This window comes from Meles meles, chromosome 2 (genome assembly GCF_922984935.1).
Source record: "Meles meles chromosome 2, mMelMel3.1 paternal haplotype, whole genome shotgun sequence".
Classification (NCBI taxonomy): Eukaryota; Metazoa; Chordata; class Mammalia; order Carnivora; family Mustelidae; genus Meles; species Meles meles.
Window position 1 is genome coordinate 127,741,330 of NC_060067.1, and position 25,140 is coordinate 127,766,469.

Genomic DNA, 25,140 nt, shown 5'->3' on the forward strand with positions numbered 1-25,140 from the left:
ATTCCATAGTCATTCTAATGTCCTCCCAGGGCCCTTGTTACCACGCTGACCCCTTCCCTTACAGCTACTCTGGCCCCAACCCTGTTCCTCCTCCAGGGCTCCGGGCTGCGCCTGCCTAGCCCTTTTCCCCACATGGCTCATGGCTCACTTCTAGAGCTTTCTTCAGGCTCTTCTCAATTGCCAGTATCCCAGTGAGACTTCTTGGCTTTTGTACTCAAGCTCCCTACCTGAATACCTGTCTTTATTTTCCTTCAAACTACTTACCATTGTATGTTACTTATTAGTTTTATGCCTGGTCTGTCTCCTCTCCTAGGAAGTGTATGTTGCAAGAGGTCAGGTATTTTTGTTTGTTTTGCTAAAGGCTCGATCCCCAATGTCTGGAACTGTGCCTGGCACATATAGGAACTCAACAAATATTTGCTGACTATTTGTTTAACTAAAAGTTATTTCTTGGTTATAGTTAATACTGGGCATTGTATTGAACATTACAGTACTATATAAATGTTAGTCTTGCTAAACTATGCTCAAATATATCATTTTAATTAGGGAATTTTAATTGGGAATATGAAATGATCTTGTCTTAATCATTAGACTTTAGGCACACGGCATTGATTTAAACAAATTTGCCAGAAACGTCCCATTTTAGGCATAAAACCACTGTTTATTCAGTTTATACACAATTTATACAGTAGTTTTATCTATAATAGCTATTCTTTTATTCAGCATATAAATTAAATTTATTATTTATAAACATGTAAATATATAAATAAGTTTATTTATTTCACTATATAAATTAAACTGTCTCTTGTTTTTGTTTTCCAGAAAAGAGGCACAGTTAGATGAAGAAGGACAATTTCTTGTCAGAATAATATATGATGATTCTAAAACTTATGATTTGGTTGCTGCTGCAAGCAAAGTCCTCAGTAAGTTGAATGTGCCTTTCCTTCTTTGGCTAGTTACACATAGAAGCCCAAAGGAATACATGAATCGAGATCCCATTATATTGTTAGGTTGGTTGTACACTGCACAATGGTGGAGGGAAGGCTCAGGCTTTCCTGAGTCCTAGTTTTCCTTTATAAGCTCTTTAAAGAGTGGAGAAGCTCTCTGTAGCCCCTCATAGAAAACCATGTGTTGGGGTGGAAGAAAAACTTTTGACACTTCATGTAATAATAACTTCAGTTACGGTATCAATACACAGTAATTACAAAAGTGTAGTAAGCAGCAAATACTGTCCCTGAATCTCTCTTGTAATCTCGCATTCCATTAACTGTTGGTAAAAGAAACAAGAAACTGAGGTCTACATGAAAGTTCCTGCAAAGTAGGCAAAGTTTAAAAACAGCTTTATGGGGAAAAAAAAAAAAAAGTTGTTCTCAGAGTTATTCTCATGTGCTTAATTTACAATTACGCTCCTATTTGGGTAGAATAGAAAGAAGTTTTTAGCTTTGCCACTAATAACTAGAAGAGCAAATATCTATTACAGGACACAAGAATTACAAAGAAAGAATGGAAAATTGTTAATAATAAAAATATCCTGCCTCATTAGTAATCAAAACTGAAACAAATATGAAATTTTATTCACAGATTTGGTAATTTTTAAAATTAAGCATCTAGTAGATTCAAAAGTAGAGTCAAAGAGGAAGTCACACACATTGTTAATCTGATGGTAAATTAAGACAACATTGTAGAGAATAATTTTGTATCATTAGTCAAGTCTCTTAAAAAATGTACAAACCCTTAAGGAATTTTTCCTCAAAGAATTGTTAGATCTATTTTCATTGAGTTGATGTATGTTTTCATTTTGGGATAACTTACATTATCAAAAACTAGAAAAGTCTATATTTTTGATACAAGTGGATTGTTAAATAAATTGCTGTGTTAATGAGATGGCAATTAAAATTGATGTTACCGAAAAAATATAAAGATTTTAGGAAATATTAATGATTGAACATTAAGAAACAAAACAGGATATTGGGGTACATGTTATATGTAACCAACTTACTAAATATGCATATTTATGTGAAGAAAACCATTTTTCGCCAAAATACTGTCATGGGCATTCTTGATGATTTTTTTCTGTGTTTTTCAGAAAAAATAAGTCAATACATTAAATATAAGTTTTAAAAAGTTCAGAATTTGTTGTGATAGCCAAGAAACTGATTGTTTTGCCTGTAGGTACATATCTGTGCTCTTGACATGTCAATATTTTCTCTTTGTAGATTTCATTGTATTGTTCAGGCCAGAAGTTTTTCTTGTGATCAATGACTACTTGCACAAAAATTGAGGATAGTTTAATTTTTTAATTTTGCACCTGTTTTCATTCTTCCCATTAACAATATTCTAGCTGTAATATATTTTATTGTCGTTGTTCTCCCAAACCTATAAACAGATCTCAATGCTGGGGAAATCCTCCAAATGTTCGGGAAGATGTTTTTTGTCTTTTGTCAAGAGTCTGGTTATGATACAATCTTGCGTGTCCTGGGATCTAATGTCAGAGAATTTCTACAGGTAAGCAATTTGAAAGCCCATAGTTAAAAGCTCTGAGTTAGTGATTCTCAAACAGAGACTCTAGAATACTTTTTGCTCTGCCAGTTGGATGACAGTGTCTTGCTGCTGAAATGGAATCACAGTGAATCCCATCAAGTAATTGGGTGGTCTTGAATACGTTTTAGCATTTTTGTTTCATATTTTTTTGTTGAACTTTTGGTTGCTGACCTTGAATATTCAGGTTGTAAATTAACGTTCTCTGAAAATCTCAACATGGCCTATTGTGATCTGTTTAACTGCCCCCTTTTCCATGGCTTATATGTGCTAGTAGTTGTGGTTTTATGTTTTAGATATATAATCTGATCCTATTTTCTCTTTCAAGGTATTCTTAGTTTATATAGTGTAATTAAATACTATGGCGGGGTCCATGATGTTCTCTGTTGGACTCAAAGTTTAGGAGAAAGCAACATGGCTTTCAGGTGCTTGGCCACCAAAACAAGTTTGAGAAGGATTGCTTCCAGTTACATATTAATTAAACTACTGTAGCAAAGAGAATAGGAGAGCATTCTCAAAGTCAGTTTCAGGTGAAGTGCAAGAAATAATGTACCCAACGGCCTTTGTCTTCTGTGCTTGTTTAAGTTACCTTAAAAGTTGGTACTAGTAAATTACCCATTAGATGAGAGACTATTTTTGGATTGCCTGCCCTATTTTAAGCACAGGCATTTATAAGCCCCTCTTCTTGAAATGTGCTAAGGTTGAAAATTATGTGGTTGTTTGTAAAGGATTATTTCTAAACCAGCCGCTAAAAGCGGCCAGATCTTGCTGGAAAATGATGTCAGCGCAATACTAGCTGAACCCAAGCCCAGTTTTGAGGGAATGTAAACTACTTTCAGTCCAGCTGCATTATTGATTTAACAGCCAAAATAAGAACTGTAGTGTTTAATCAAAATATCTGTTGTTTACATAGTGACATTTTTCTTATAAACTTAAGACAGCATTAAATCAAGATGGAAACTGGTTTGCAATGCCCTGCCATGGATTTATAGAACTACTGGTGTCAAAAGGAAAAAAAAAAGCTGCCAATTCCAAGAGAAGTCACTGCCAGGAGATTTTTAAATTAAGTTTTAACAGGCTGTATTTAAATGAGTTATTTTAAATGGATCAAAGTTTGATATTTAAAGTTTATTGGGATTTTGGATTTTTGAATACATATTCTGTTTTTTAATACTTTGATTGGCTGCTGTCACTTTATTGGCAAAGTTGCAATTTGCAGTTCCTCTGTCCTAACTTTGACGTTTGTTCTCAGTGGCCACATCTCCACAGCAGAACATCTCTCCAAAGGAGTTTACAAAGATTTGTTTTAACCTCTACTCATTGTGATCATCCCGCTCAATTTGTAAGGGTGCCGTAGGAGAGTAAGCAGCCTCTTGGTGGGTTTCCCTAGGTTCTAAAGCTGCACCGTTCTATAGGATAGCCACTAGCCACTAAGTATATGGCTACTAAGTATTTGAAAGATGATGGGCTGTGGGTAAAATACAGAACAGACTTCAAAGAAAGTACAAAAAGGATACAAAATTGCTGGTAAATATTTTATATGAATTCCGTGTTAAGATGTTAATATTTTGGATATGCTGAGTTTTATAAAAATATATCATGAACATTAATTTCACCTGTTTCTTTTTTTCTTTTTTAACCATGGCCACAAGAAACTTGAACATTACTTATGTGGCTAATATCAGTGCTTTGCTCTGGTGACTTTTGTCACCTTATTTTTCCACTGGATGGTGTTACTTTAAGTAGCCCTATGTCCTTTTCCTCCAAGTCAATGTGCAACTTTAGTTAATATATCTTTAAATTACATATGATTTTGGGTTTCTTTCACTGTGAGTGTGAATGATGAAGAAACTAGAGAGCTAGAATACTGTAAAGTTTTCGCCAATAGTGGATATTTTTTATCTCTTTTTTTCCCTGTTTTTCAAATTGCATATCTTACCGACAAATGGAATGAATTAAAATACTTAGGTATTTATCTTATGATTAGGCTAGTTACATAGAAATTAAATGAATATTTTTTCTGTATAAGTGATGACAGAATAAAGCAACTGATTTTCATACATTGTCGATCCTCATTTCCATATACAAATTTACATTTTTCATTATATAAATTAATAAAACATTCTTTTTCATAGACTTTAATCCTTCACTAAAGAGTAAGATAAACTGGGTCTCATTTGAAAGAGTTTAAAAACCTTTCTTTTTCACTCCCTGATTTTAATAAATCATCAAAGCCTTAAAATCTATTTCCTAAATGCTATATTTTGAGAATTCTATCACTTTTTTTCATTTCCTCTACACTTTTGCGTGAGCTATTATTCTTTAGAGATTGGATGGTTTCCCAGCCTCTCTTCAAGCCTCTTCTAATCTTTTCTCCATTCTATAACTCTACTGTTTTTCCTGAAATGCGAATCTATTTCATTATATCATTTTCTTGCTTAAATCCTTCAATGATTCCCAATTATTCACTAGAAAAGGTAGAAAGTAATTAAAATGATTGAAACTACTTACATCCCCTATCCATCCTTCCTCTTCCTCTCCTGCAGCCAAACAGAACTTCTTTTAGAATTTTTGTTTTTATTTTGTTCTTCTCTTTGTCTGGAACACTGTTACTGATACTTCCACCTAAGTAAATCCGGTTTATCCCATTGGTCAAATTACTTCTTCCAGGAGGACACCACTCCTCTCCAATAGCTGCCCTTTCTGAGTCAGGGTAACTGGCACTTCCCGTATTTTCACAGCACACATATTTCCCCAGCCCTCGTATTTCTCACACTCTATTATCATTTCCTGTTTCTTGGGCTGGAATGTAAACTTCATGGAGCCAGAGACCATGTATAATCTCCTAATGATGGTATCTTCACAGATACGATCTGTATCTGGGAATGAAGAAATATCATTTTTGAAAGTTGAGAATGAAGATTTGTGGTTTGTATAAAAAGAGGAAGCAAATACATCAACAGCTCAAGATTAATTCTTTTACTAGAGATGACAACTTATTTTTATTTTATTATTAATATTCTGTTAATGTGACTATACAGCTTTTTAAGAAATGAATTATCATTTGAAATGTATAATAATAGACACAGTAGACCAATTTCCACCTCGTGTGGATGTGACAAATTGCTGTTTATTAATTAATTTATAAGTTACATTATTTGTATCTAGAAACTTTTAAAATCATCATTCTAATATCTCCACTTGGAGTTCCCGGGCAACAATAAAATAGTTACTGGAATTACAACATGGAAAACCATTTGACTATGCTTTACGCTGGACAGCTGTGACCACTCATCATGATTCCAAGGAGGAATTCCTTAGAAGTTGTCTTTCCTCAGCTTCTCAGTTGAATACGTTATTAAGAATGGATCTTAGGGCATGCGGGTGGCTCAGTAGGTTAAGCATCTAACTCTTGATTTTGGCTCAGGTCATGATCTCACTGTCCTGAGATCAAGCCCTATGTCAGCTCTGCCCTGGGTGTAGGGACTGCTTAAGATTCTCGCTTTCCCTCTCCCTCTGTCCCTTCCCACTCCCTTCTCTCTTGCTCTCTTAAAAAAAAAGTAGATAAACCTTCAAATTTGTTATTATCCATTAGTTGATTTAGCAAATGGAAATATGATTTATCAAAGAGATAAAGAAAAACAGGAGGACATTCTAATTTTTAAATTTTATACATTTTACTTGGATATATTGTCTTACAGATAAGACCATGTTTCAGCAAGAATTTTTCTTCTATTCTGCCATATTCTTAATTGTAAATAGGAAAAAAATGTGCAGTTTCATGCTGCTATTTTTTTTTCTTTTTTAGATTTTTTAATTTATTTGACAGAGATCACGAATAGACAGAGAGTCAGGCAGAGAGAGAGGGAGACACAGGCTCCCCACTGAGCAGAGAGCCCGATGCGGGGCTTGATCCCAGGACCCTGGGATCATGATCTGAGCTGAAGGCAGAGGCTTAACCCACTGAGCCACCCAGGTGCCCCCTCACGCGGCTATTGTAGTAGATTTCTATTTGAAGATTCTAGCGTATTGATTAAAATAGTGCAAAAACTATGTAGGGTTTGAAACCTTCATTTAAAAAAAGAAAGGGGCACCTGTGTGGCTCAGTGGGTTAAACCTCTGCCTTTGGCTCAAGTCATGCTCTCAGGGTCCTGGGATCCAGCCCCGCAGCAGTCTGTCTGCTCAGTGGGGAGCCTACTTCCCCCTCTCCTGCCTCTGTCTACTTGTGCTTTCTCTCTCTGTCAAATAAATAAATAAAATCTTTTAAAAAAATAAGAAAAAAAAAGAAAAGAATGTCCGATTTGACAGTATTTCCACCTTAATCCACACTCATCTTACTTCCAGTGTCCTATTTGCATTATTGCTGATTGAGTTTTCCAAAAATCACTGCATTAATATGTCCCATTTCATATGCTCCCCTGAAATATGGTTTTGCCCCTCCTATCACAAAGCGGAATTTGCCTTCCCTTCAATCTTGGTTGACTTTAGTGATTATTTGACCAATAGAACGTAGCAGAAGTAACATTATGATACTACCTAGGTTTGTTCATAAGAAGTCTTAAAGTTTCCACCTGAGTATCTTGGAATAGTTACTCTTGGGATGCTCACTCCAGGAACCCAGGGTCTCGAAGTGAGAAGCTCAAGCCACATGCAGAGGTCACATGTGGGCTCTCAGACAGCGGTGCTTGCTGAACTCCCAGCAAAAGGCTGACAATACCACCAGCCCTTTGGGTGACTTGTCCTGGGGAAACAGCCTGGAAGAACATTATGATGACACCATCCCCAGCTTCATGTACAGCAACCCAAAAATTTCGAGTCCAGAAAATTCACAGAATCACTAGGGATAATAATATCTTACTTTTTTTTTTAAGATTTTATTTATTTATTTGACAGACAGAGATCACAAGTAGGCCATGAGTCAGGAAGAGCAAGAGAGGCAGGCAGAGAGAGAGGGAGAGAAGCAGGCTCCCTGCTGAGCAGAGAGCCCGATGCAGGGTTCGATCCCAGGACCCTGGAATCATGACCTGAGCTGAAGGCAGAGGCTTTAACCCACTGAGCCACCCAGGTGCCCCAATATCTTACTGTTTTAAGCCAATAAATTTGGGGTGCTTTGACACACAGTAGTGCATAATTGGAACAGCAGCCTGAGTATTGTTCTATTCTTCATTTTTTATGAACTTGTACACATATACACACATGTACGGATGAGTCAAGAGTTTTGAGCCGCCATGTTTGATCAGATTAGAATGATATACAGCCTCAGGGAATGAAACCCAAGTCAATCCACAGCAGGACCACCCATTCATTCTCACTGGTGTTATATTACTATTACATTGTATATTCTTTACATCCCAATACTTTTACAGAGGTAAAATGAAATTCAAATGAGCATGGAAAGCTGCCAGGTTGCCTAATGAAAACTAGATGAGCACTGAGCAATCTTAGAGATTAGTAAGGATTTAAATTATGAGTCTGCTTATATATGCATCGGAATCTCAGTTGAATAGCAAGCAAATATTCTGTTACCATTTGTTGGAAACGCTGGTTCCTTGCACTAATTTTGGTGTGGTGGCAGTCACTCATTCATTCATGATGTTCCTCTACCAGCACCTCTGTGCAGTCTGCAGTGAAATTTCCTTCAAATTCAGGTTGATTCAAGGTTTTGGCTTTTAATACACAGCGGTGATTTGGCCAGCCCATCAGGAGCAGTCTGGGATTGATGATGGATCTAAAATTCTTAAATGTTTGTGTGAAGTGTTATTTTGGGAAATATGAGGATTTTCCTGAACAGCTGTAAAATTCTAATACTTCCCTAAATTATTTATAATATTTCTTGGGCAAAAATGCACTATTCATTTTATTTTTAGCTTTTGAATTTCAAAAGGACCCGTTTCTCTCAACATCCAAAATGCCACTTTCTATAACCTGCAGTTTTAAAATGGACAAGTATGGACTTATGAGGGTAGATGAGTATTTTAGAATTGTAAGACTTTTTTTCTTGGAATAACTGACATATATTTTCACAGTTTTACAAAATATTGCTGATTGCAGTATGTCAATGGGATATTTTTTAAAACATGAATTTAAAAGCAATATAATAAGTAAAATATTTTACACAGGTAATTCTATGACTACTTGCCTTTTTTTTTAATTAACATATTTTTCTTGAGAGGATGGTAATGATAATTATATGTAGTTTTAACAGTATTACCAGTGAAATAATTTTAGTAATTCTGATACAGTTTCTTTTTAAATAGAGCCTTACATTATTTCTTCTTAAAAAGATTCTCTGTATCTTTTCAGTTGGAAGGCTATTTCCCATGAAGTAGTCCAAGAGGAAAAGGCAGGAGGAGTGTCTTGAAAGCTTCTTCTTTCTTGTTCTGATCTTCACTACTTACTTCTAACTTCTTACTTGTTCTGATCTCATGCTATTCACACCCCAATGTTGGTGCTTCCCGTTACATGGGTTGGGTTTTCCATCGTTATTTAGGTCCTGTTTGTTTCATTTTTGATGTTCAAATTCTGAAATGACTTATTACTTATAAAACTTGACAAAATATGTTTCAAATTCCATGCTGCTTATACACAAACGTTGGTGTTGGTCGAGTTTTTCCACAAGTATAAGAAGTAAAAAGATAAGAAATGCTTCATTCATCTTTCCTCCTTAAAAAAGAGCGGTTGGAGGGGTGCCTGTGTGGCTCAGTGGGTTAAGGCCTCTGCCTTCTGCTCAGGTCATGATCCCAGGGTCCTAGGATTGAGCCCCACATCTGGCTCTCTGCTTAGCAGGGGGCCTGCTTCCCCCTCACTCTCTCTGCCTGTCTCTCTGCCTACTTGTGATCTCTGTCAAATAAATAAATAAAATCTTAAAAAAAAAAAAAAACACCAAAAAGAGAGGTTGGAAATGACTGGTTTTTAAGGATTTCTTTCCATTTGAAACCTCGATTATGTTCTCCAGTAACATAGGCAACTCCCTTCTCCTTGTTCATTAGGATAAGGCTACTTGGCAACTGAAAAATCTCTCTTAAAACGTTCAAGATGAGGACTTACTCCACCCACTTAACATGTGGATCATTTAGAGATTTTTTCATTAGATGCCGAGGAAGCAGGGAAATGAGGTATTTAATTCCTGGAAACTCTGCCTTTGTAATTATGTATGAACTTATTTTTACTGTGCATATTATGGAGACAACTTGCATTTATTTTGAACCATTCCAAGATCTTTGAAAATATGGAACTTCAAAGTATTTCTCAAAGGAATAATAAATTCTCGTCTGTTTCCTAAATCTGTGGATTGTGCTAAATCCAGAACCCCAGCACAGTTTCCCAGGATGCCAGCACTCATTTTTCTTCTGTAACTAATAAATGCTAGGTGACAAGATAAATTGGACTTATGGATTAGCAGAATTCCCGAGGGAAAAAGTATATTCGTTTTGCTTGTGGAAAATGCAGTAAAATGATACCAGAACATAATAGGCGGCATGAAAATCTGACTACCCTTTTTGGCATCTTGAGAGAAAATAGATAAATGGACCTGATCTTTATCCCTTTCTTGTTCTCTGACTTTAAAAAACTCAGAAGAATGAAGTCAGAGCAGACTTAAGCTTTGCTTTATTGTTTGCTGGGAATCTAGTGTGCTGAAATACATGTGTTTACATTTTTTATGTCTCGTTTATGTACGTATACTTCTTTGTAACTGGTCATTCAGGTCTTTTTCGTATACCTATTCCCATGGTATATTTAGAAATGAGACAGAATACCAGTTTTAAAATGCAATTCTTCTTCTCAGAATACATAGTTACCGTTATGTAGATGAAGAATTAACTGTATAGAGATCATATTATAAAAGGTAGACAGAGTTGTCCCTTGGCTTTTTTGAGAATCTTTTTTTGTGGTCTTTCTGGTTGCTGCAAACACGTGCAACCTAACTATGAAGAAGGCTAATTTTTAGCAACAGAAATGTACTCAAATGAAATCAACTTAATTTTTAATCATGAAGTCCATTTTTAATAGTAGACAAACTGTAGTCATCACTTGAATTTTGAAAGAATAAAACCAAGTAAGGAAAGCTGTAACTAAAGAAATCCTGAGAGAATTTTGTATGTTAGATACTATCTAAAGAAAATCAATCTTAGATTAAGTGGTGTTAAATCTTTTAGGCTCCAGGAAAGTACTTTACTTGTCCATTTAATTAATAGCAAATTCAATAAAGAGGCTTACATAAAGCTCTGGAGAGTTGGTTACCGCAAAAACTTAAAAGATGTGCCTTCTGTTTGGTATTCCACTGCTTTAAAGTGATAAATATAAGCAATATTTAATTATCAATTTTAATGCCTTAGTATTATCAGTATTTTTATTTAAGTTAAAATGGGTGCACATTTAAGGGACAGTATTTACCTTTGTGTGACTTGTGTGACTCGTGGAAAGTGGTCTTGGGCAATCCTTGCCAATCTCTGGCCTTCATGGGCATCAGCGGTGCTGCTAATGTAAATGGTGCCAGTTGTTACTGTCTCATGCCATCTGTGTAGTTGCATATAGAAATGTGCTAATGATACAATATGACATGAGAGGAAAATATGTGAGTATGGAAGTGAGGTTGGCATATTGATTTATGATATATTTGAACATTTTGCAGAGGAAAAATGTAAAGAAATTACGATACATATGTCAAGTTCTCATTAGACTCCTTTTTTCTTTGAAATCAACCACAGAATAGTACTGGGGCCTGACTACATTAGGATGTTTCCTAAATGCAGCAATAAGCTCAGTTTTTACTTTGTGAGAAATGGAAATAAGTATCACACTTTGTTGGTGATGTTTCTTCTCACCAGATTTTCTCTCACATTTTCCTGCAATACTGGTAGGGATCTGGAAGAGTTATAAAGGAACAGTCTTCACTTCTTCCCTTTCCAGGGAAGAATTTTCATGAGGAAAACTTACAGGAAGAACTAACTTCCTATGACTCAACCAAGTAAAATAGTTTTAGGCCTTCAGTGGTTTGCAGTTTCTAGGAACTGGCCAATACTTAGTGTCCGCCATATTGGATTATTTTATATGGTAATAGCAACCTCTAGAGGCAATCAGGATGAACTGAAATTTTTAAGAGCAGACCTGATTTAATTATAACAGGTGTAATTTTCAGGAAGAAAGCAAAAATTGCTAGGCATGAAGGCAATTGAAAAAGAAATCAGACTGTTGAAACATTTCTCTGAATCAGAACGTCAGCCTTTCATGACCTAGCTCAGGGCTTCTCTTCACGTTGAAGTCTTTGGACCCCATTCTTTCAGTCTGAGCTATTGACTCCAATATTTATGCCTCAAAAGCCACTCTGCACTTTGGTTTGTGATATGAACCATGAGGGGCTTAACATCAAGGTCCATGTCATGCAGGTTTTTATCTGACCCTCTACCCTGACTCCAGCTTGTCCCTCATACAGTTCATAATATATAATGCATATGGAATAGCTATAGAATGAATCTTTGAACGGAAGGGACAGAAAACTATAAACCACAGTGCCATCGGTGCTCTGGTGGAGTATTTCTCGGATTCGAGCACCCATGGAGCCATCTTGTACTCACATCCTAGTATCTTACTGGATTCTTCTGTTTCCCTAAACTGGCTTCTTTGAGACATTTGGAACCTGAACCATAGTTCAATTTTGGCCTATCTCCAGCACCTTCTTTTTTTGGTGCATTCTTTTATGCTCATGGGATTCTGAAACTAATTTATCCATTTGTTTTTAGTGATAATGACCAGTTATTGATAGATTACTGTTTGCTTGTTGTATTAGTTTTTATTGCTGCCATACCAAATTACCACTAATGTAAGTGCCCAAAACAAATGTATTCTATTTTTTAAATGTATTAATTATTTTTATTAACATATAATGTATTATTTGCCTGAGGGGTACAGATCTGTGAATTGTCAGGCATATTGCATTTTTTTAAGTCAAAGTCCATTCAGGTCTCACTAGACTATAATGAAGGTGCCAGCAGGACCATGTTCCTTTAGGTAGTCTCTAGGGCATAATTGTTTCCTTGTTCATTCAGGTGTTGACAGTTCAATTCCCTGCTGTTATTGGGCTGAAGACAATGTCATGTTTTAAATCAAAGTCTGCTTAATTCTACCTCACTCTTAATTCTTATAACCTGCTGTGCTGTGCATATCCTACTACATATATGTAACACACACACGCTAACACATTGTGAACTGTTTATTTGAAAAACCATGTTGGACCAAACGAAACACAGTTTGCACCATTTCTCCTGGTGATCTTTATATAAATAACTTTTGTGTATTAGTGAGTAATATAGGATGCTGGGGAATTTGTTAGGTTCTATGCTAATGGCAAAGCTGTAAGTACAGAAAATATTTATTGGTAAATGTATTGTTTTCCAAGATTCCGTTCCAAAAGATAATTATTTCACAGGTCAGCTGTGACACTCTATCTTGATTGGAGGCTACTAATGAATATGAAACAATCCTGTTATTTTAATTTATAAATGCTTTTAATTTTAAAATATTACTTCACAAAATAATATGCTTATTTCATATGCTTATCACTGATACAGGTTTTTGCATTAATACTTTTTAGGATTGTGGTGTAAACAGAGGGTAATATGTGATCACTTATTAAAATATTGTGATCACAATATAACTATGATATTGTTTATCATAACATGCATATACAACTTTCCCAAGCTCCTATAAATTTGCATATCTTTGTTTTAGCCCATAATTATGTTTTTCTTGCTTCGGGCATTCTTTTTACATACCACTTATTTGTCCTTCTTTCAAGTGTATTAACTGTTAATAGCCATAGATGTTTGTCTTAATCATATCACTTTAGCTTTAAGATCTCTATGGCTCTTACTTTACAGTTGTTTCGGTGCACAGGGGAAGGTTGTGTTATGTGAATGTTCAAATAGTCATTCTGCCAACCAACCTCAGACTCAAGCCCTGTTTCCTTATCTTCTTTTCTCAATGTCAGCTGCCATTGCGGAGGCATCATTTATTCATTGTATTTCCTCTGTATTGCAGAACCTTGATGCTCTGCATGACCACCTCGCTACTATCTACCCAGGTATGCGTGCCCCTTCCTTTAGGTGCACCGATGCAGAAAAGGGCAAAGGACTCATTCTGCACTACTACTCGGAGAGAGAAGGTCTTCAGGATATTGTCATCGGAATCATCAAAACGGTAGCTCAGCAGATACATGGCACCGAAATAGACATGAAGGTAATGGTCAGTGAGGGAGACTCTTCTGAACACATCTGACATATGGGATATTAAACATGATAGTCCATGAATTTACCTTTAGTTATCACTGCTGATGGACCTCATCAGGGTATATTTGAGCCCTAACAGTGCCGCACCAGCAATATTCTATATTTGGTTTTAGAAGTCATTCTATAGGACATTTTTTCCTTGTGGTGACAGATAGCTCTTCCCAATTATACATTGCTTAAGGCAATATAAAACCAGTTTGCATCTCCTGTGAGCACGTACCAGCTGGGCAGCAGAAGGCTATGTGACTGGCTAAGCTGTAGTCTTTAGCATAAAAAAAAAAACACCAAAAAACAAAAACAAAAAAAAACATAATGTGGATAGTCAGATTCTAAAAGAATATAAAATTAGATATTGTTTTGCTGTTTAATATTTCTTTGTAGATTTTTTTTGGGGGGGTCTGTTCCCCAAATAGAACTGGAATCTCTCATTTTGTGATCTAAAAAATTTGCCTTTTTTTTTTTTTTTTTTTTAAATTAGATTACAGGGTGAAAGAAGCCAGGTCTTCAACTTTGGAAATTGTGTTGCTATGGATAATATATGCTCTTAGCTCCATGTAATAAAGAGAACCATCGTTTGACTCTTTGTAACCCATGCAGTCTCTCCTTGTCAGCTGCTTTTTGTACGCTCAGCACCTTCAGCCTTGAGAGCCATCTTTCAGTTGCCCCAAGTCTGAGAAAATTCGGGAGGGGGATATCCTATTTCTTCTCTTTTTCTTTATGGATATCTCCAAGATGCCAGAGTTATGTTCTAGCACATAGAATCACAATCTAATCAAGATGTGAAGCTCAAACTTTAAGTAGTGTAGTAGGCCAAATAAAAATTGCAGCATTTAAATTGATGATATTGGAAAGGCGTCCCATGTAGTTCATCTAGTGATGTCGTGTTAGGCTTTGTGCTTTTCTTTCTTTAGAAGTTGGTGTCGATGCTTCATGGGGCACTTGTTGGTGATTCCCAGGTGCAGCCTTAGTTTTTCTATAACTAGAGAGTGGGACTCTGTGTAACGTGATGCTGTCAAATCCAGAGACATTTAAAAGTGAAATTAAAACTTTGGGCAAAGAATCAAAATTTATCCATGATTAGGAGTCTTACTGGAATTTAGTCAAAATATTAGATTATGCCTTTCATTTCTAATCCGGGCACCAAGCTAACATTGCTTCTGTACTAAGTGAGCCTTCATCAGGGGCTTTAATCCCACTGTGTCTAACTACTCTTGGTTTTGTTTTTTTTTTATTTAGGCAAGTTGAGCAAGAGACAAGCACATAGAAACTTCAGGAAAGAAACATAAAACATACTTGGATACTGTAGTTGCTATGGTATTTAGCATATCTGTTATGGAAGGTGGACAGCCATTAGCATACTCTGTATAAAATTCAAGTTTTTACTTAGTTATGTGGTTTAATTACATAGCTTTATACATTATTTAGTTTGCCTTATGGCCTTTATTGATTCAAGTACTCCATCACAGAATTCTGAAATATTTTCATTTTTTTTTTTTAAAGATTTTATTTATTTACTTGACAGAAAGAGATCACAAGTAGGCAGAGAGGCAGGCAGAGAGAGAGAGAGGGAAGCAGGCCCCCTGTTGAGCAGAGAGCCCGATGTGGGACTCGATCCCAGGACCCTGAGATCATGACCTGAGCCGAAGGCAGCGGCTTAAGCCACTGAGCCACCCAGGCGCCCCAATATTTTCATTTTTAGTTATGTTTTGTATATGTAATTTTTGTCAAAGGCACTGTTTTAATTTAATTTCAAATTTTAATTTGACATAAGCATTCTTATGTCAAATCTGTAAGCTTAACAGGTCTGGAGCTACCAGACAATTTAACTACTAAAGGAATATTGTACCATGTCAAGAAGTAATATACCAAGGACATGTTAAAAACATGATCGGAGAACAACTCATTTTGACAATTTAATCAAAGCAAAAGAGCAGAATTGAGGAATTAATTAGTAAATTTAGGTTGTATATAATTCAGTTCCTGTAGCTAAAATGGGATCAGAGCAGAACTTCAAAGTTAGGCTTGAATTTTAAGACTGACTCTTATTTTTTTATGGAACTTTAGAGAAATCAACCTTAGTGGGGCAGAATGTTGAAATCATAAATAAGACTAATATTTAGCCTGTGTAGTAGATTAGTATGACACTGAGAGTAGGAATGTTCTGATTCCAGCAGGAAACTGTATTTGAGAGAATATATACAATGGTGTCCATGTTAACTATGAATCGTTCTGTAGTCTCAGAGTGTGCTGTGGTGAACTCCTGAACAAAAAAGTGAAAAGGGGCAACATTCTGCCTTCATTTAGCTATAAATGAAAAACTGTTGCCCCAGCTACTTCCCATCTGGATCTGGCCACAGTTGAGATATAGTATTTCCCTTTCTAAGGGGATGCATTTTTGTAGTTTCTTAAGCCCAAAACAAAAACAAAAACAAAAAAACCCTCTATACTTTATAATGTATTTGCCTATGAATAATATCTTATTTATTTATTTATAAGATTTTACTTATCCATTTGTCAGAGAGAGAGAGAGAGAGAGAGAGGGAGAGGGCGCACAAGCAGGAGGAGCAGCAGAAGGAGAAGCAGGCTCGCCGCTGAGCAGGGAGCCCAATATGGGATCATGACCTGAGCTGAAGGCAGACATTTAACCGACTGAGCAGGCCAGACATCCCAAATATTGTATAAATGTAGTTATTTCTTTAAATTATAGAGCTTTACTCACTATTATGATTACTTCCTTAGAATGAGTTCCTAGGTTTGTAATTATATCAGAGAATATATAACTTTTTTGGGATTATTTATATATTATCAATCTACCCTTCAGAAAATTTAATCAAGATCCCTCCCACTAGTGGTATTTGAGATGACTCTCTTTCTTGTCTTACCCAATTTGGTATTTTGTATAATTGCCAACTGATGGATGAAAATGACATTGCATGTATTTTTTAAAAGATTTTATTTATTTATTTATTTAGTGGGAGCAGGGGGAGGGGCAGAGAGAGAGAGAATCTCAAGCAGACTCCTTGCCGAGTTCAGAGCCCAACATGGGGCTCAATTTCATGATCCAGAGATCATGACTTGAGCCGAAAGCAAGTCAGGTGCTTAACCAACTGATCCACCCAGGCGCCCTGACATTGCATATATTTTAAAATATGTATCTGCACTGTTTCATTTCCCTCTGTGAATACCATTTTTAAACATATTAAATAGAGCCACTTTGTATGGTTGGTAGGTCATTTACCGATCCAAGTGTACCTGGCTGAGTGGGCTGAGCCTACAAGACACAGGTGGTGCTTTTCTCCTAATTCTATCCAGCAGGCTGTCTGGGCTACTTAAAGGACCTACACCAGATTTGCAGTTTTATTATAAATAATTATTCAGTCTTCAATTCACATTGCACAAGACAATGTCCAGAAATAGTTTCCTATTTAAGACATACGTAGTATTTCCGTATATTCATATTTCTAATTAACCCTCTAAACGCAATTCTTGTAACCAGTGTCTTGAGTGTTTAGATATTTTCACCAAACTGAAATGCAGATAATCAACACCATCTCCCCCCTTGGGAATCCAGGTTATTCAGCAAAGAAATGAAGAATGTGATCATACTCAGTTTTTAATTGAAGAAAAAGAGTCAAAAGAAGAAGACTTCTATGAAGATCTTGATAGATTTGAAGAAAATGGTACCCAGGAATCACGCATCAGCCCCTATACCTTCTGCAAAGCTTTTCCTTTTCACATAATATTTGACCGGGACCTAGTGGTTACTCAGTGTGGCAACGCCATCTACAGAGTGCTTCCCCAGGTAAAAGGACCTCACACTGCCTTGAGGCCAGAGACGAAAGGCTGTGAAGGCGCTGTTGTTCCACACAGCCATTTATTCATTCAACACTCTGAGTGTATTACATGTAATGTGTAGCACATCATACATCATCAGTTTGTCAAATGTGAGCTAAGTATATTTCAGCACATGCAACTTTCCCAAGGAGAACTACTTACTTATTTTTCTGTTTCAGTCACTTACAGGGACAGTGGGAAAATTATATGGGAATTTTTTTTTTTTTTTAATGAGAAAATGGGTGATTTTCTGGTAACAAGCATCTGTCACTTATTTATTCATTGAGTGACTGTATGCTGACTGAAATTACCTTTCAAAGTCAATCATTGACATTTTCAGGAAGAGAAAGGAATTGTACAAACACTAAAGAAGAAAGTGATAGATTCTCCTGGGGTTGAGCAGACAGAGCCTCAAAGGAAAACAGTTGTGATGATGAGAGTCTGCATTTAACTTGGGTTATTCAGACCATCTGAAAAATCCTTTCTATTTTTCTCTCTCACCTAACTAACTTTGAAGTTGTATCCAATATGTTGGAGATACTTCCCACTTGTAGTTAAAGAGCCTTACTAATGGCGGATTAGCCCAGATGGGCTCTGTGGTAGACCTATGCATCCAGAAGCAGGGTAGTACGCGGCGTGGGCTCCTGTGCTGGGCCTGCCTCCCTTTCGCTGTATGAATGTGAGCCTATTACCTTGCCTTTCTCTGCCTATTTCCCCTTTATTATGGTGTGAGGAGACAGAGTGCATAAAGAACATTTGGTCCAGTGTCTAAGCAATTATTAACTGTTACCCATTACTATTATCAGCCGTCTCTTAATAAGCCATGAGTGTTTTTTGGTGGTTTTTCTACTTAAATTTCATCTTAAGCCACAGGCATTTGATACCTTACACTACCTTTTTAAAAATCACATTTTTATTCTTTCTTCCAAAATGCTTCCCTTAATTATATAAGCTTATATTGGGATATGAGTACTCTGAAGTCATGTTTGGTTTCATGTTCATGCAACGATATGATGCCTGTTTGATTGCTGAGTGACATAGGTCAAGACAGGAGCCCATGGCTGAAGCAATTCCCCTACCAAATGATTATGCTTTTCTATTTTTAAGTCTTATTGAGCTGGCTTAATCTAATCTCAAATCATAAGAATTATTTCAGCTAATCACATGTTCTTTCCCTTTCATCTACATCTTAGCTCCAGCCTGGGAACTGCAGCCTGTTGTCTGTCTTCTCTCTCGTTCGTCCTCATATTGACATTAGTTTCCATGGGATCCTTTCACACATCAATACGGTTTTCGTACTGAGAAGTAAGGTAATCAAGATATTTCTTTCAGTGTGAGTGAGTAAGGGATGTTTCAAATTAGAAGTGGCCCCGAGGGAAAGTTAGCTACTCTACCATTCTGTGATATGGAGGAACTATAGACAGATCCCAAACAAAATGTCAGAGGGAGTACTATTTCAGGGGCAACGTTACTGATTCTTGGTTTGCCTGAGGGGCAGTGGAACTCTTATCAACGGATCAGAATTAACAAAAATAAGTTTTGAGACTGTCTCATTGGGACAACTCAGTTTCACGTAATAAAACAAACATCTTTTACCTCCTTAAACTACCATGTGCTATTTTAGAAATCAAAACTGATAAAGAATGTTCTTTTAAACTTCAACCAAAGCCCTGATTTTATTCTTCCTTAAATTGTCTATTACTCTTCATGCCATTTTTGTGGGAAAATAAAAGTGATAACATGCTCATCCAGTTGATTATTTAGGTAGCACCCAGATCTCATAGTTCCTGTTCTTCAGACTGGTGCAGCCAAAATGTCTTGGAGTAAACATCCTGTCCTTCCTGTGGCACTTGCCAAGGCCTTACCCACATACTTGACGTATTTGGAACTCTTCCCTGTTACTCTGTGAATGAAGGCGTGGGGAATGGAGGCTCTTGGGTCATTCTTTGCTAGAACTTAGTATTATACGTTGTAGCCATCCTGGAGAATCAGAGTATGACTCATGGAAGCTTTAAACAAGTATGCCAACCATAGTACAGCTGTTGTCTTTTTGGGTTCAAAGGAGCCAGTCAGCTCGCTTTTCTGCCCTGTTTGCTAGTAGCCAACTTTGCTTAATTACTGGTACCATTTTGGTGAAATGTCCTTCCTTATCTACATGGTGCATTTATTCTCCCTTATGGTTTGGTGGGAAATGAAGCATGCCTATCCTTCTTTTTTTGCTGAACTGTTAGGAAAAAAGGTACTAGTTAATGGTTATGTCTTGCTTTTTCAAGGAAGGATTGTTGGATGTCGAGAAATTAGAATGTGAGGATGAGCTGACTGGGACTGAGATCAGCTGCTTACGTCTTAAGGGTCAAATGATCTACTTACCTGAAGCAGATAGCATACTTTTTCTGTGTTCACCAAGGTAATATTTTTTTTTTGATTAATTATAATGGATACAAGTACCTATCTTTAATAGAAATTCGGTAACATTTTATTTGATCATGTCTACATGATCGAAGTGTAATTAGATTTATAACCCTTGTTTATATACCTCTCTATAACAAGGATAATTTCATTTAACACTTGTAATAAGCTCAGAAGAAATCATGTATTCTTTTTTATTTGCCCTGTCTTAATCAGCTTGCTGAGTGTTTATGCCATTGGATAATGGAAAAATCTAATCTGCAGGTAGCTAATTCTATAGCTTTATACCTTCCAAGGGAGTGTCACGTAGAAAAACAATTCTGTAGACCATCTGATATGATGGTGTGAATACATGGATATGTTTGGCACTGAGAAATTACTTTTTAAAAATATTTCTGGATTCGAATAATTTTATATCGAAAATATATAGCAACCTTAATCAGGATTCACTATTCAAAATATATTATTACACTGAAACATATGTAAATTATGTTATTTATAATAGCCATCAGTAAAACTGTAGGATGCTGTGTTTCCAATTTGACAAACCATTTTACTAAAAGATGCATGGGAACTCACAATAAGAAAACTATATCTACATTTAGTTAGAAAAATAGAAAAAGGTAATAGACTTGTTAGGTCATATTTTGTGTATTTGTAGCTTTGCATAACTGAAAGCTATGCACATTATTTAGTTAATACATTCAGTTAAGCATGTTTTGGTGAGCTATTGGCTAAAAATTTAAAGTCCACCATGGTCACTTTTCATTTAAATATACTGCCTTAAAATCTCCGAAAAACATAAGGAACTTTCTACAACTTCAATAAGCTATTAAAGACTATGTAAGACTAATGACTTTTTTTCCTGAGAATATGTATCATGAAAATAAAAGAGGCAAAATTAGAGAACATAAATTCTTTATATTTTTTAGTCACCCACATTGATCTACTATATTTCATTGACTGTCCCTAAGTTTGTTTCTTCTGCCTCTTTTCCGGCTGAGCTTTAAGTAGAATGAGAGCTTTTCAGTAGAGACAGTTTCTATTCATGGAGATAAAGTTCTCTTGGGAAACAGAAGCAGACAATTTGGAGTCTTGTAAATTGCCATATGCAGAAATACACATAGTGACACATTCACAGTTTATCATGTGGTACCTGTCCATGTGTATAGAAAGGTTTGTTTTCACATTAAGTGAGATCACCTAAAAGCAGTTTTACTTAGGGGCACCTGGGTGGCTCAGTGGGTTAAGCCGCTGCCTTCGGCTCAGGTCATGATCTCAGGGTCCTGGGATCGAGTCCCGCATGGGGCTCTCTGCTCCGCGGGGAGCCTGCTTCCCTCTCTCTCTCTCTCTCTCTCTCTGCCTACTTGTGATCTCTCTGTCAAATAAATAAATAAAACCTTTAAAAAAAAAAAAGCAGTTTTACTTATAAAGTAAATAATTTCAAGACAATTAGTTTAACTTTAAAAAAATATGTTAATAATTCATTAAAATAATAAGTAAATTTGTAGAAAAGTGAGACATAATTTGATTGTTTTCTAACTCAATATGTACATTTTCATTTTAAGCTTATAATCTCTTTTTTTTTTTTTTCCTCTGCTCATGGTCTTATCTACCATTTGTCAGATGATCTGGCCTCTTTTCAGATGGGTCTATTCTGAAAGTGAGCTTTAACATACATAAGCATTTTAACACAATCTAAAGAGACCATGTGCTTCATTAGTAAACTTTTCAATCATTTTATTTCTCTATATTGACATGCTAATTTTTGCTTTCATTTGTGGACATTTCTGCTGAAAATATGTAAGAAGGAGACTTTTTATCAGTCCAAAATTCTTCAGTAAAGTCATAACTTGTTATATCATTTTAGAGAAATTCTTATTGGGAATGCCCAGAAGTAATTACTTTATATTCAAACCAATAACGTAACCTTAAGACATTTTAACCAAAATATAAGATTTTAAAAAGCAGTCGCTTACCAGATCATAGCTGAATCAGTAAATATTAGTATGCTATTCTAAAAATAACTTAGGTAAAAAAAAAAATAACTTAGGTTAGAGAGATGCATAAAATCTAGCAGGATTAAATGTTTCAAAAATGAGAAAAATTTTCAAAGGAAACAAGAGTAGTAGAAGAAATTAGAACCAGAACGGAGAGTAGCACATAAAATACATGTCAAAGAGTTATAAATACATAAAATACATGTGGAAGATAGGTCATAAATTTGATTGTAAACTTTTAATCATTGCATCTAAGAGGGAAAAGTAACCAGTTATGTAAGACCAAAATAAATTGGTTTCTCAAGAGAGGCACTGTTATCCTGTTCCAGAAGGCAAAAGGACATTTTTCTTCATCTCTTTATCATGAGGGGGAAATGCGATAGTAGTGAATAACAGTCTTGTGTTAAATACCCGATCAGGTCGCACGGGACAGGTTTCTACCTTATCTTGCCGTTTAGGCAGATGGCACCAAAAGTGTGATTTGGCAAAATATATGTCAAGTTCATCACTGCTTTTTGATAGATTTTTAATATATAAAAGAATGAAGTCATAACCTTCATGTAACTCCCCAAATTTTCGTGTCTGTAGCCTGACCTGTTGCATGGGTAGGAGGAACTGAATGGTAGGAGGTGACAGGATTATACTCCTTGACAGTTACCAGGCTCGGGATTATCATCCCAAAAAAGTTGAAAAAAAAAGTAGAAAAGTTGGTGCTGATTTTGCCTCATTTCCCTGTATAACAGTGTAATGAATCTGGACGATCTGACACGGAGAGGTCTGTATCTGAGTGACATCCCTCTGCACGATGCCACGCGCGACCTCGTTCTTTTGGGAGAACAATTCAGGGAGGAATACAAACTGACCCAGGAACTGGAAATCCTCACAGACCGGCTGCAGCTCACATTAAGAGCCTTGGAAGATGAAAAGAAAAAGACAGACACGTAAGAACAGAGCCTCGTGGTGAAGGAAGGGCTTTGTATAGTGTGACTCCACTACAGTTAAGTCTGATCAGCACACCAAAGAGGCATGGAACCCGCTGTAGCTCCGAATAGTAAATAAAATCTTCTGTGTCACTTAAAAAGAAATTATGCATACAGAAATAAGTCAGTCTTACTGGTAGTGGGAATATGTCTTCAGTTTTTAAGTTGAAAGAACAGATGCCAAAATATCTCTCTTGGAAAACCAGTACAATAATTCAAACGTGTCTTTAAAGTGGAACTCTCCATTCATTCATTCCTTCACGTGACAGCTATGTACTGAGCAACCTCTGTGTGCCAGGGGCTGGCTGGGTTCTGAGGGTTACGAGGAACACTGTACTTAGAATAGGCCTTTGTCTTTTAAAGGATTCTCGGAGTCTAGGTTATTTTAGGGCTTGACAGATAGGAATTTGGCAGATTGTGATGTCATCTGTAATCACAACAATTACATCTGTAATGAGATATGTTAACAAAAATAACAAAATCTGGGGAGCCTGGATGGTTCAGTCAGTTTAGCGTCAGACTCTTGGTTTTGGCTCAGGTCATGATCTCAGGGTTATGAGATTGAGTCCTGTTTCAGGCTCTGTGGTCAGTGGGGAGTCTGCTTGTAAGATTCTCTTTCCTTTTGCTCCTCACTCCCCACATGTTCTCTCTCTCTCTGCCAAATAAATAAATCTTGAAAAAAATGACAAAATCTAAAACTCCTATTTTTCTATGAATGGTGTATTAAATTCTGAACTATTGGACAAATAGCATTAAAGGTAATAGTTCCGTAAGTGTCAATAACTTCAAAATACATATATGATATTATTAAAACTTAAGGAATAAAATTGTGCCTTTTGTATGTGCTTCTGAATAAAATAAGTAGAATTTTAATAAATTAAAATGCTATATTGGGGGCGCCTGGGTGGCTCAGTGGGTTAAAGCCTCTGCCTTCGGCTCTGGTCATGATCCTGGGATCAAGCCCCACATCGGGCTCTCTGCTCCGTGGGGAGCCTGCTTCCTCCTCTCTCTCTGCCTGCCTCTCTGCCTACTTGTGATCTCTGTCAAATAAATAAATAAAATCTTTAAAAGAAATAAAAATAAAATAAAATGCTATATTGGCATCTTTATAGGAACTTTTAGACTCAAAATGGATATATAAAAACCCACGAATTTTGTGATCTGATCATTTCATGCCAATAGTTTTCCCTGTCACGGGAGAAAAGGAAAACCTTAAAAAAACACAAAAAGGTAATACTTCATTTTCAAGAAATTCATTTGAACATGCAGTGTGCACACTACTTGGTCTCATTTGCATATTTTAGTTAAAGGCACTAAATCACTGGAGTTTCATAGATATTTTACCCAGGGTCTTATGTGTTCATTTTTAATGCGATATAATTGGCAACTGTCTTGTTGGAAAGTTGAACTGCTCTGTCTTACTTCCCATAAGAGCTATTTCATTCTCGAACACCCATATATATAGATAACAGCATCACTTTCTGTACTTTTCTTTCTATTGATACATGTGTAGCTGCCCTTGGATGAATGCTCTGCCCACATATAAACACACCAGTTCACTATTTATTGATAGCATGGATGCCATAGAGAATGCCATTCAAAGTCCATCTTTATCCTTAGCTGCTTAATTCACTTGTCTTGACCCTTATATGAGGAAACTGAAAGCTATGTGTAGTTTCTTTGAGACCTCTTCACTTTCCTTGTGACCCTAAGTGAACTCCTTAGCCTACCAGGTATTTTGCAAATTTCAGGAAGTCCCTAGGGCAGGCAGCTCAAATTCCTCCTGCTGCTTGAAAACCAATTCAAACTGTATCCTTTACTGGTGAGTGGTACAACTTCATCCCTGAAAATAACGTATTTTATGAAGCCTGTACCATTAAACTTAGCATGGTATGCCCTCTGGCTCTAGGGAGGAAAAAGGCAGAGGAGCCTCATTTGTTCTGCTGGGTCCTCATGCCAAGAGACATCGATCGCCCTAGTTTCTGCTTCTCTCCTGTCATCCCTTGGCCCTCATCCCCTTCCTGTGTGTTTACCACACTTGCCCCTCAGCATAATCCCTGAAGTCATCAAAGTAATCTCCATATTGCCTGTAGA

General features: G+C 36.4%; 1 protein-coding gene across 2 annotated transcripts in view; it reads left to right on the forward strand.

Moving 5' to 3' along the window:
* GUCY1B1 (guanylate cyclase 1 soluble subunit beta 1) overlaps nucleotides 1-25,140 on the forward strand; it is a 47,987-nt gene that overhangs the window by 17,156 nt on the left and 5,691 nt on the right. For both annotated transcript variants that reach the window (XM_045997908.1, XM_045997909.1), the window contains exons 3-9: nucleotides 823-923; nucleotides 2,387-2,505; nucleotides 13,576-13,773; nucleotides 17,395-17,625; nucleotides 18,851-18,967; nucleotides 19,931-20,064; nucleotides 22,810-23,007. In XM_045997908.1, the coding sequence (XP_045853864.1) occupies nucleotides 823-923; nucleotides 2,387-2,505; nucleotides 13,576-13,773; nucleotides 17,395-17,625; nucleotides 18,851-18,967; nucleotides 19,931-20,064; nucleotides 22,810-23,007 (1,098 nt within the window). The remainder of the gene's footprint in view (nucleotides 1-822; nucleotides 924-2,386; nucleotides 2,506-13,575; nucleotides 13,774-17,394; nucleotides 17,626-18,850; nucleotides 18,968-19,930; nucleotides 20,065-22,809; nucleotides 23,008-25,140) is intronic.